Source organism: Spinacia oleracea, chromosome 2, assembly GCF_020520425.1.
Source record: "Spinacia oleracea cultivar Varoflay chromosome 2, BTI_SOV_V1, whole genome shotgun sequence".
Lineage (NCBI taxonomy): Eukaryota > Viridiplantae > Streptophyta > Magnoliopsida > Caryophyllales > Amaranthaceae > Spinacia > Spinacia oleracea.
Genome location: NC_079488.1, coordinates 60825765 through 60839310, shown reverse-complemented (window position 1 = coordinate 60839310; position 13546 = coordinate 60825765). Strand labels below are relative to the sequence as shown.

General features: G+C 36.3%; 1 protein-coding gene across 4 annotated transcripts in view; it reads right to left on the bottom strand.

Moving 5' to 3' along the window:
* LOC110787123 (probable cyclic nucleotide-gated ion channel 20, chloroplastic) overlaps positions 1-13546 on the bottom strand; it is a 28037-nt gene that overhangs the window by 1001 nt on the left and 13490 nt on the right. For all 4 annotated transcript variants that reach the window (XM_021991693.2, XM_021991692.2, XM_056836860.1 and 1 more), the window contains 7 exons: positions 10826-11074; positions 9644-9904; positions 8894-9039; positions 4796-4873; positions 2727-2856; positions 1607-1859; positions 1006-1168 (listed from right to left, as the gene is read on the bottom strand). In XM_021991693.2, the coding sequence (XP_021847385.1) occupies positions 1006-1168; positions 1607-1859; positions 2727-2856; positions 4796-4873; positions 8894-9039; positions 9644-9904; positions 10826-11074 (1280 nt within the window). The remainder of the gene's footprint in view (positions 1-1005; positions 1169-1606; positions 1860-2726; positions 2857-4795; positions 4874-8893; positions 9040-9643; positions 9905-10825; positions 11075-13546) is intronic.

Sequence of the window (13546 nt, the reverse complement as noted above, 5' to 3'; positions counted from 1 at the left end):
AAGCACGATAACCATATATGATGATAAAAATGGAGGTACTGTATATTCAACATTCCAGCACATAAGAAATTCACAGTAAACTAAAATGCAACACGAGAGTGCCCAAAGTAGCAAAACGCAGGTTGTAGCCACTATACAAACTCTGCAGAATAAAATGTTGAAGACTATCCAGGGGGAACTGAGTATGTTCTTGTCTGAGATATATCATCCATTATAGAATAAAAAAAATAAAAAATCAAGTTATCATACGTGATTTAATCACTCTATTTCTCATAATAATAAGAAACAAAATGTCTTCCACGCTACCGATGTACAATTAACTTTTACCCATTTTTTGATAACATTTAACATATGTTGATTAACTTTTTATATTTATGTTATAATATTTTTATCGATAATTTTTTTTGAAGGGTGATATGGTTACCTTTATACCCCTTTGTCCTAAATTATTTGCATCATTTTGACCATATTTTATTTCTAGTATATATGACATCACAAATTGACATCACAAATGGAAACTCCACCTTCCTAATATAACATCACAAATTGCTACTAAAGGCCAGGTCCTCATCAAGCCCTAGATGAATTATATTTTACCTCAACATCTCACCCAAAACTTCCTTCATCTACCTCTTGCTCTTTAACCATAGCGTCTAATGATCTTCATACATCTCCTGATTGGTACAGTTTATAACCATATGTCTCCGTTTAACATGACTATTACTATAGTTTATAGCTTCAGCAATAACACATATCTTGCATATTATACGGAAAAGAATGTTCTTGCTAAAGCTATGCATTGCAGAGAGTTTATAGTTTCTGGCATGAGAAACAGAAAATGTGAGTTAACGAATTCGGAAGGTTGGTGATCATAGTTAAATCTGTCAAAATCTCAGCTAACCCAAGAAACTGACCCGAACCCAATCATGACTCGACATGATTAAAATAACCAAGGCTACTTTGCCAATTAAACGAATTGAATAGAAAGTACAGATATTCACAAACCTTATTGCTCCTTGAATTCGTGGATTTCGCAGGATTCTTGGAAACAAACTTGTGACTTCTTCGAGATCCCGAGCTCTAAGTATAAATGCTTCAACATTTGTTAAACATCTAGCAGTCCTGTTGCTCCTTAACCACTGTCCATGGGTCCTACCTTTCTTCCCATCTGAAACACAATAAATTAAAACTTTCGGTTCATTGGTTAACATTCATACTTCCAAACCCTTTAAAGTTCATACAAAGAGATAAAATTTTCAAGAGAAGTTGTGGCCTCCTTCAAAAGGTTAAAACAAAAAATAGTAGTCAAGAAGTAAACTCATAAGAGCAAGGTTCAAATTGTGAGACATTTGTGAACTAAACTTGTGATTGCATTAAGTGTTATAGGCCCAAGTAGGCATAAACACATAATACATTCCGGTATCACCGAAATATTTTCTAACCCAGGTGGTGCAAAGAAATTAACAATAGAAGGAACAGAAGATTATAATTTATAAGACATTTCCCAGAGAGGTGGGGGGGGAGGGAAGACATGGAAACAACCAACAAAATACCATTCACCAACGCAAAGAGTAAACATCAGTAAGAGTATTCAAGGTATACCGACCTCTATACTCTGAAGAATGCTCAAGGCACCATGTAAGAAGTTCTTCGCCACACACGTCTCCTTCAGACAAGGGGACAACAATACCATCCTCTCCAATGCTTTCCATTTTCCCCCGTACAATACATACCATCTTATCGATGATACCCTCTTGATATAAAACTTCGCTGTCCTTGATGTAAGTCTTTTGTTTAAGCCTCTCATAAACAGCATCTAAAATAGGCTCCTTCTCATCCACTAGTTTGAAAATCCGGACCTGCAGATAAAAGTTGGTACAGTATAATATGCAAGATCTTGTTAAGTTCTAATTAAGATAGAATAAATCGGGATTGAAAATATTGATGTGAATTTTACTAGAGAAACGGAAAGAAATTGATTAATGAAGATAATATTACAGAAACTCTGGTGATATATTAACAGAAGATAGAAAAGGAGAGGGATAAATCCAATATATGCACTACAAATTATCTTCTTTGTCTGTGATTTGGGTTACAACTTACAAGTACTTGGGATCAGCAAAAAGACGAAGTTGGACTCTTCTTTGCCCATCCTTGGAGAGGAAAGGACATAAGGAAGGGAAGGGAAGGAGAAGTGATGCAGCGCATTAAGGTCATTACATTGTTTATTTAGAAAAGCTGGTGATATCTCCAAATAAACCTAAAATTCGAGCTTTTGTTCAACAGATATGGTAAATTAGTATTACATACTTCAGCCCAAGCAGGGAGCCTTATGACAGGTGATTACAACCACTTAAGTGATGCTGGTCTGGTTGATCATTTATCAATATTTGGATTTGTTTCGGTTGGGAAAAGATTGATAATTTAGTTACCACTCCCCCCCCCTCTGGCAGATCATTTCCATCTTCCTTTTTGGCCCTTCCCATGTTATAACTATGTCTGCTTGCCATCTGCCAATATCTTTTTTCCATCCAATTTAATTAGAATACTAAACGTCTCCAAAAGATGATTGCATCTAGATGTCCAACTTGAACTGGTCATTTAAACATATTCAAATAAATTTTCTGGCTTGAATCATTAACATTAGGTGGTAGTTCCAGAGCAGTCCACCCACATTGGATCTGCATAGTTTGTTGTAGTGTTAAACTGCCAATTACGTATCTTACCTTTTCAACAAACTTAAAGAGGTGGCGTCTTATTTCTCTTTGAACATCCTCTGGAAGATTTTCCATCAACATCTCCTCATTTACACCTCTAGTGGCAGCCCAATTGTAACGCTCTGCTTCTAGGACTTTTCTGCAGTGAAGAAATCCTAAATTTGTTAATTTCAGGTAACACAATAGCCTATCATTTATTGTGTGTTAGTACTAGCATTTTATGAAAGTGCATATTCATTATAATCATTCTTCTCTTTGAATCAATAGATGATCATCTTCTTCTCCTTTCTTCTATACCATTCAGATCTTAAAAAATGTCCATAAGCTCAAACTCAATTATATATATTTAAAGACTTGTAAAAAGCAAGATTTTGGTGTGACACGTGCAAGGATGGACAGATTTGTTGTTGTTGTCTCGAGTAATCTTGACATTTCGTTCAAACATAGGGATCGTACCGTCATTGTAATTCAGATGTAATCTCGACATTTCTTTTAAAGCCCTCTTTTTCTACATGGACATAAGCTTCTCGTGTCTACTTAATATGATAACTTTTTTGTGGGTTAAGGATCGATTGAGGAATGAGATTATTAGGAAGAAAGTAGGGGTTGCACGATTGAGTTTAAGATGATGGGAAATCGTTTAAGATGGTTTGGATATGTAAGAAGGAGAACAAGTGATGCTCCGGTTAGGAGGCTAGAAGGGTGACAAAGTGATAGGGTTGCAAGGGGTAGCGGAAGACCTAAGAAAACTTGGAGGAAGGTGATTGAGAATGATATGAGCCTACATGGGATTGAGGAAAATATGGCGTTGGATAAGACATAGTGGAGGGAGAGAATATACGTTACATGACTTGATTTGACTTATATATCTTCCATTTTGGCCCTCTTAGTTTACTTCTTGCGTTTTGCAAACCTTCTTCGTTGAACTTTCTTTACATATTATTTTTCCTTTTCATTTTACCCTTGAAGCTTTCTCTAACTTTTTCATTAGTTTCCCCCACAAAACTTTTTTTCCTCTCCGTCTTTTCTTGGCTCCCTTTTATACGATATTTTCAAATGTTCTTATTCTATTTATCTGTCCTTATTTTTTTTTTATCCATGTTTAACTTTACTTATTTTTCTTTAATATTTTAGTCTTATTTTACTTTCATTAATTTTCACTTTCTCCCTCTCCCTCTCCCTCTTCCTTGTTTTTTCTTTTAACTTCTCGCTCCTTTCTTGTTTGATTGGTCACAATGACGATCTCCTATGACGATTCATGTTAACCGATCCCAAATCATTTTGGGACTAAAGCTTTAATGTTGTTGTAAGTCAGCATGGGCTTTCAATATTTATTCAGCGGAGAAAATTCAAAGGAACTGGCTAGTTTGAAATCAATTTCTGTTGTTTTAAGAAAAAACTTGTCCTAACTCCTAAGTCTTGTACTTTCACCTTGTTGTTCATATATGAATAAATAAATAAATACTTCTTCAAAATAACCACCAAATTGACAATAACTTCCTTAAAATAACAAAGTAGAGGTCAAAATTAGCTTAGAGGTCTTAGACTTCAGAGAGAAGATTATAGAGAGAAACCTGATAGTTTTATAAACTTTTTATGGAGTACCAGATGGCCAACCTAGGAAAATCCGACTTTACATTTCAACTCAAGTACACGTGTTAGATACTCGACATTCAGAGGTTGATATGAAACTTCGACATCACTTAGGGCCAAAATTAGACAATTGTCATAAAATGACTATGTCTAACACTTGGACCACACACCCTTGTCTAACAATTCTTGTTAAGTCAGTAAAATAGTGGCCAACTATGAAACATCAGTCTACGTCTTTTAGTGAAACTTCATTAGTTATTAAAAACGCTTATATTACCTATGAAATTAAGAGACTTCAGTTACTACTTACTAGTACAAAACACATTCTCCAACAACTACCCAAGTAACGCAAACATGTTGGAATCATAAGCAATAATTTTGTAGAAAACCAATACAAACCTTGGGAAGCTTCATCCACAAGAAAACTTTACACCTATCTGTAAATGTTGTACAGACTTAAAGTTATGAATAGAAAATAAGAATACCTTCTTAAGTTCTGAGGTAAACGGCGATGGCTCATCCACTGCTCAACATCACGCCTTCTTAGTGACATCTCCAGCCTCCTGTATGAAGCATTGCACAAAAGGTCGGTGATTATAGTATCTAATTATTGTAAAAATGGATCACATATCATTGACTCGTAGTGTCACTCATGAAAGAAGATCTATATTAACCATGTTCAAGTCTGACTTGAACAGCATCTTTAGATCAAAGTCAACTCAGTAATGAATATGTCTTTACTCAACCCCAAACCCTCTTTTCTCTATAATTAGGGTTGAGTCGAATAAATTTTCATGCGAAGGAGTAATCTTGGACTCAGTAATATTTCAGGAGTATGCACGAATATGAGGAAGGATAAAGTGCACACGTTAATTCACAAGGTGAGTCTGATCTAAAGATGAGGGGGGTACATCGCATGTCATTTTGTGCGATGGGTAGGTAATACAAAAGCTAGTCCTTTCAGAAGTTTTGAAACTTGAATGGAACTCTCCATAGGGATTGACTGGTTCAACAACTACTATTGCAACAGATTTTTTTTCCACTTTCATGAATACACATGGAGTATAATATGGTCTAACAAATTAGCTCCAAAGTTGGGAACATTAGAAAATATATATATAACAAGATTAGGTCCCGTGCATGCACGGAAATTCTAAAATTATTATTCGACTAAAGTATTTCTCCTTCTAAAATTATTGCATAATTAATAAATCTCGAGCATACTCTTTTAATCATCTAATATTCAATTCTCGTCCTACAACAATTACATGTTTTATGCGCTTAATATACTAATTTGATCAAAATATTAAGAAATACTCCCTCCGTCCCGGAATACTTGACCTGTTTTCCTTATCGGGCCGTCCCTTAATACTTGACCTGTTTCTAAAAATGGAAATATTCTAACAATATTACTCCCTCTGTATTTTTTTAAGGGATACACTTGCCTTTTCCGGCCGTATTTATTTAAGAGATACACTTGCCATTTTTAGTAACTTATCAACCCCACCATCTAATTAAATAATACATCTAATATACCCTATCACCCACCATCCTATTAAACAAATATTTTCATAAACCCACCCCACCCTCCACCCACCAAAATGACATGGTCCCCACATATTTAATTATTAAAATATCTATCCAACCCCACTTGCTTTATTATTTTATTTCATTCAATTATTCTTCTTAATACCCGTGCCCGGCCAAGTGTATCTCTTAAAAAAATACGGAGGGAGTATATTATTTCTCACTCCACCCCTATTAACCCACCTACCACCTACCCCCTACTCCATACAAAAAATAATTAAAAATTCAACCCCTACTCTCCCCAACCCCACCCCTTTACACATTTCCCACTAACTACATTAAAATAATACCCCACCATCAACTACTACCTATAAAATTAAATAAGTCAATTCAAGTCCCTTAAACTCTGTGCCGGTCAAACCGGGTCGAGTATTCCGGGACGGAGGGAGTATATTTTCCATTACTAATATACAGATTTGACAAAAATATTACCAAAAGTCATTATTAGTCAATTATTATTATGTGCTATCTATTACTGCTATAATCTATAAACAACTACTCCCTCCGTCCCTAAAAAATTGCCCCAATTTGACTTTTTACGGTCTCCAAGACACGACTTAAAACGTAAATATCTCTAATTTTATACGCGTAAAAATTATAAAATATTGATATTCTAAAAAAATATATTTAAACGAATCTAACAAGACTCCACATGACTATATTATTTCTTACAGGCTAATGAGAATTCATGTTCAAAGTTTTCAAGTTTGACCCAAAAATTTGCAATGGGCAATCTTTTACGGAAGGACAGAGTATAAGGTAGAAAATTAATAAAACATATAAAGTAGATTTTTTTAGGCAAAGGGTTTTGGCGGGAAAAATTTGCACCGATTGAAAGTAACTCCCCTAGTTCCTTATCTTTTATCACACTTCCGATTTTGAGTTTTCCTTAAATTTCCTTCAAACTTCAAGTTCAAGTGAAAGACAAAAAAAAATAGCATTTTTCTCCTCTCTCCATCACATCAACCCTTTTTCCACTCCATTCCAACACTTGCTTACTCTTTGCTTTCATTTCTATCTACTTACAAATAGTTATGTAACTTTTATCTTTGTGTAAAACACACAATAAGGTTAACGAATGGAGGTTGTACAAAATTTCTAATGCATCCAGTGTACAAGGAAAGCGCCTTCCATAGAAAAAAAACGTGGATGCGGTCGCGTTTGCGGAAACGGTCGCGTAAATCGCTTGTAACGGATGAATAGAACTGATCGCGGTTTACGCCCTCGGTTTTGCCATAATTCACCAAATGCCTATCAAGTTTTAATAATACATAAAACACCCCTATTTTAATACTTAATACCCCAACTACCCTAGTGACGTCATCAACCCCAATTTAACCAACTAACCCCTAATTAACCCATCCATTAACCCATTTCCCCCCTTTTTCTTTTTCTCTCTCCCTTCCTTTTTCCCTGGCCTTTTCTCCATGGATGCCCCCTTCCACCCTCTTCCCAGATCCCCAATTGACCACCACCACCAACATTTCCGGCGCCCTCAACGCCCAAAATCCTTGTTTAGGTTTGTTGAGAATCTGGCTCACTGCCATTCTCGTCTCTTTCTCACCTCCCCTACAATCCACCACAACCCCAATTCCTTGGTTTCATTTTTCTCCCCAACCGAAGGCTGGAGGTTGCCCGGCTTGCGCAGAGGAGAAGGTGGCATGGATGGCGTGAGGGAGGAGGAAAAGGCAAGGGGGATCCTGCCTGGCTGCGCACGGCTTGCGTAGAGGAGAAGTAGGCAGGGAGGGCGTGAGGGAGGAGGAAAAGGAGAGGGGGTTGCGGTTCAGTTCTGGGCGAAGGGAAGGGGAGTTTCCCCCGGTGGTGGAGGAGGCGACGACTTAAGGAGGTGGTGGTGGTGGCTCGCAGTTAGTTATAGGCGACAATAATGGTAATTTGAGTGATTAATTTCACCAATTCAATCGATTTGTGGGGATGAAATAAGGAACTCATGTAAGTAAATTTGCTTCTCTTCAGGGAATTCATGTAAGTAAATTTACAATTGGGAGGGGAGATAGAGGAGAAGTGAAGGAGGTGTAAGAGGCTTCAATGGCAGAGAGGGGAGAATGACGGGGGGAGAGATCAAAGGTGGCTTTCATGGGAAAAGTGAAGAAGGAAGAGGAGAGAGAAAAGAAAAAGAAATAGGTGAGTTAATTAGGTTTATTAATGGATGATTAGGGGTGTTAATTAGGGATTAGGGGGGTTAATTACACGTTAATTGGTTGATTATGGGGTTGATGACATCATTAAGAATATTTGGTGTACTCAGTTTTGAAATAGGGTTATTTGGTGTATTAAGTATTGAAATAGGGGTACTTTATGTATTGTTGAAACTTGATGGGCATTTGGTGAATTATGGCAACAAAAATCCGTTAGCAAAATATATTTTACTAATAGCCAATAGTGTATTAGTGGAGGAAAGAAGCAAGATTCATCAGTTTGGGGTAAAGTTCAAGAGAGTTTTCATTAATGAGGCTCACATTCTTTAGATCAAACAAACTAGCAACGCTAAGTCTAGGTAAACAAAGACCAGGAACAACTAGCTAGGTTCCGCGGATGGGATCTTGACCCTTGCAATATGATTTATTTTTGTTTTTGATGCAATGTAAATAAAACCTAGATTGTACATACCAGAAAACATCAAAAATAACCAGCCCGGGATAAAGTACGCTTAATTTAGAAGCAATCATAGCGCGAAAGCATACCCTCTCTCCATGATGAACCAGCCATGATGAAGTAACCATGCATAAAAGCTTAATCCAAACGTTGTTCATGATTTAACACACAATAACAAGGAGAAATAGGTAATTTAACAAGCAGCTCAAAGATCTAACTCCTAATTCATGATATGTCATACTGGAGGAGGAAAAGGCACCCTAAGCATGTGTAGGACACGTCAAAACCATTTAACAACTTTCAAAAGGGACATCCATGTGAATGAAAAGGAAACTTTTTACAAGAACATTAGTAGTGCCAAGGGAATAAGGTAAGCTTTTTACCTGCGACCAAGAGATTGTAGGAAGTTCTGCATGTTTCCAATCAGTAAAGCGAAGAGCAGGAGACCAAGCCCAATAATAGCCATTGTAAAGAGAACCTCCCAAACAAAGTAGCTTGGTTCTAGATTCCCAGCCAGAGTACTGATTTGCTGCATAGAACCAGAATAATCAATTTCACGGAATCTTACTCACTTTTTGTGACTTCAAAACAGTAGCATTGTCATACTGTAGAGAAACAAGCTACGTTTTTTACAATGTACAGTTGAAAATCTGAAAATACTCTAAGATATTCAAGTAGTAGTTTTTGTTCTTTTTCAGGATTCTATTCTCTTATGGGTGAAAATATAAAGCAAATTAGAAGTACACCACTGCAAAAACTTTATTCGGATTGCAAAAATATTTTTTGGAACCATAAGTACATAGTTAGCATATACGTATGTATACAAAAATACTAGAGGAAGATAGAAAAGGAGATAAGTCGTCAAAGATGTACTTGAGCATGAGTCACATGGCACCTTTATTGTGTAGAGTGTAGTACGACATAAAAAGCGAAAATATCTCATTGCAAAATATTGATTTGACAATGGGATGATGGTGAATATGGGCAGCAAGGGTAAGTGGACTAAATTTGTTGAGGGACAATCCACATTCCACTATCAGTTGCATACTAATCCATTTCTTTCACATCTGCTTCCATTCTTCTCACAAATAAAGAAAGTAATGAATCACACACACTTTTAGAGAAACACGTACCTGAAATCCCCAGAACAAGGAATATATATATCTGTTCATAGCACTATGATGTGTAAGGTTCACTGCTTTTTCATAGATCCCATAATCAAATGGACCATCTGAGCTGACAAAACAATCAGTAGCATTTTCATTACTTGTCCAGTTACTCCAGGTTGGAAACGATTGATACCGTTCTGTATTGGAATATCCGCAGTCAATGAAAGTCATACAAAACTCCATCCCAGAATGGTGACAAGCATCTCGCAGGCATTGATTCACTCTCTGTAAAACGGGGAAGGACGAAAGTAGTCAGAATGTGTCTACCGATTTCTTCTGTCATTCAGATAATAACAAGTCTAGTGTTGTGTTTGAGAATTTTATTAGTGGGGAAATATATGAAAAGCAAAACTATCTATATGTGGAAAAGCAAATTTTAATTTACTGGTTTTCACATGTTTGATTGTCTAATGAGGAAAGCTGTTGAAAATTAAAATATTTTGCATAGTTTTCCATTGTCTGGTTATGAGGAAAATTGATGAAATTAATAAGAGAATTTAGATTTCTCTACTTTTCCACAATTTTTCTATCGATTTTGTAAAGAAAACTACGGAAAACTTAATGGCTCAATTATAACTATAAGGAATTCCACATATTTCCACACATGTACTTTTCCATAGTTTTCTCTCCTAATAAACATAGTAAAATTGAAGAATTCTTACATTTCTCCACTTTTACTTAGTTTTTTCGTTAAAGTTAAGTTACCAAACACACTGTAGTATGAAATCAAATGAAGGACGTCTAAGTACATCTCTTTCACTCCTAATCCTCGCTTTCATGTTCCATGACATTATGTCAGTGGGAGGGAAGAAAAATACTGCTTTGGCCTCTCCTTTTAACTGTATTTTTAGGAAGGACAAAGGGAAGGAAAAAAAATGTTCAGTTTTAAGTTTGTGTATAGACTGCATCACCTTCATGATTTAGAGTATATTGATGTTTAAGAAACCACTTAACGTAAATGAGCAATTACTTTAATGAAGTTACTTATTTACCCTTTCTTCTCTAATTGGATCAAAGCCACAGGATTCATAATGCAGTCATCATGAGGGCTCCGTTAGGAAACATTCATCTAAAAGGAAAACAAGGAAAAAAACTCCTAGCAAATGATATAAACAAAATTTATGAGGTTTAGCAATAGTCACCTACCTGTAAACCGAAAAGATACCAACAAGAACCCACCACATGCCCAGATAAAACAAATGTGAGCAGATTAATCACAAAATTTTCCCACGCTGACTCAAATACGAAGCCAATAGGTGACTGCCCAACTAATAAAGGTAGGAACCTATACAATCTTGGTATATACTGAACAAGAATTGCAAAGCGGAGGAGATTCTTTGCATAATTTGCACCAGACAACCCCAAGTATCTTGGTAGAATAACCAGTATTATAATCTGCAAGGAAGGTAAGAACCATTGTCAACAAAAGATCTTGGAAACCCACCAAAAAAAGTGCAAGTTTCTTTAATATTTTCAGTTTAACGATCAGTATAAAAAATGAAATTTTAATAAGCGTGTCATATCACAGAATATTATATACAAAAGATACTAATAATTTTAATGAAGTTTGATGGCAATTTTTGTTATACAACCAAGGCTATATATTTCTCATTTGCTTTGGCGCAATGGTCAAACATCTACTTGTTATGAGCTAGGTCACTGATTTGATCCCCGGAAACAACCTTTATATAAAAATAAGGGTAAGGTTGCGTACTTTTGGACCTTCCCTTGACCCCGCGCTAATAGCACAATATTTTGCTCATTTGAAGGTAGATGAGAAAATGAGCAAAAATAAATAAATACCCTTGCTAGGTACAACCGGTTGTATCATGCATAAACCCGAGTTTGGTGATCAAAGAAAGACTTTATGTTGCAGGAGTTTGCAGATAGATCTTCAATGGTGAAGATAGAAAACAGAAAGAGAGATTGAGAGGGAAAGATTCGGAGGAGGAGAAGAGATATAGAAGACATAGAAGTAGGAGATTTGTTATTTCATTTTTTGAATGACTAATACAATGACTTACAGATCAAAGTAACGACTTATCTAACTAATTAAGACTAACTAAATTCAGAAGAATCTCAGCTAAGCTCCCCTAACATTCCTCCCTCCTTATGAGAGACTTGTCCTCAAGTCCGCATCAAGATGAAAGTATACACTAGAACATATTGATGACTGTAAAACTTTTCTGGCACCAAAACAATTTGGGTCAAAAAAAATATGTAAGGAGCTAGCAAAACTAATTGATGGAAGTATGGAACTCACTCATGATGTTACCAAGATAACCAACAAAACCATCGAAATTCTGGACCCACCTCCTAATTTTCTCTATTGAATGCACCAAGCAACTGACGTTTAAACTACTTAAGCTAGCATCTTTCTTCTTTGATTGCTTCTCTGACAGTTTCAACTATGGAATTAAAACTCGGAACGGCCGTTATGTAACCTATTTTGGATTTACCGTTCCGCGAAAACCCGTTACGTTACGGTTTGACAAAAATCACGTCCTTCTCCCCGCGTCGTCCGTTACGTAACGGTGACTCGCCGCGTTAGACGTTCTTTTCTCCGTTACACCGTTCTTTACATAAATTGACCAAAAATATTTCTGTAATTAGTTATGTAGTTTATGAAACATGATATTTCGAGTGCTTATTTGTTCACAGAATATAATACTAACTAGGATAGTTTTGGTTATATTGTGTTGATATAATACTTTTTAGACTAAAAATGTAATAATAAGGCTTAGACATGTTAATGTGGTTTTTTTCAAAAAATTCACAGCGCGTCAGCCGCGATCCGTTCTATTCTTCCGTTACAAGCGGTTTCCGCGACAACGCGACCGTTAACGCGAACGCGACCGCATCCACTTTTTTTTCTATGGTTTCAACACTTCACGTCACTAGTTCGCCATTAAAGAGGATGTAGAGGAGGAGGTCAAGGAAGAGGCCTCGTGTTGACTAGTACTGCTACTAGTTCCAGGGAAATTATGTAGTCAAAACCCCTCACATGAAGCTCAAATGAATTGTCTGATTCTCCAAGAATATGTAGTTCACGTTCAACCAACATTGCTTGCATGTGATGGTCTAGGCAGAAAGAATTGCTTAGAATTATAAGAAAAGTATCAACTTGTACTACTTTCTCTGGAGAAGGAATTGACACAAAAGATTGAGTACTCACCATTGAATATTTCAATGGTTCTTTTGCATTAAAAACCTTGTCCTTGGCTACTGTAGAACTTACTTCTTGAACGATTGTTCTGCTTGACATTTTATCAAACACCTATGGTGCCTCCTTATTACCGAACTTCAATGCAATCACTTAATCACCTTCTTCATCATATACCACAACAAAACCCCAATATCACCATTATGGTTGCATTCATGTACTGGAAGTAATGGTTCATCACACCATTCACAAAATTCTTTATTCCAACTATCAAAACATTCACTCTTCAAAAGCTTTTTGCCTTTTTGAATGATTTTATTACATTTTTCTGTTGAGCAAGCTTCAAGTTGGGGAATGATCGTTCTTCCTCTTGAAGATTGTTGTAGAAATCGTCAAGCCCCATTTTGCAATGTGCTAGAACAAACTCCTTCAAGATTCTGGTTCAATTCTGATTGGAAAAAACGTGCAAGAATTCTGCGGATTCAAGAATTCTGGTAGGAAAAACTTCAGAATTTCTCCAAGAATTCTGCAGATTCGAGGAGTGAAGCTCAAAAATGGCGGAAGAATGGGTTGGCTCTGGTACCAAAGTTGCAGGAGCTAAGCTATACTCCAGATAGATCTTCAATGGTGAAGATAGAAAACAGAAAGAGAGATTGAGAGAGAAAGATTCAGAGGAGGAGAAGAGAAACCGTAGACAGAGAAGT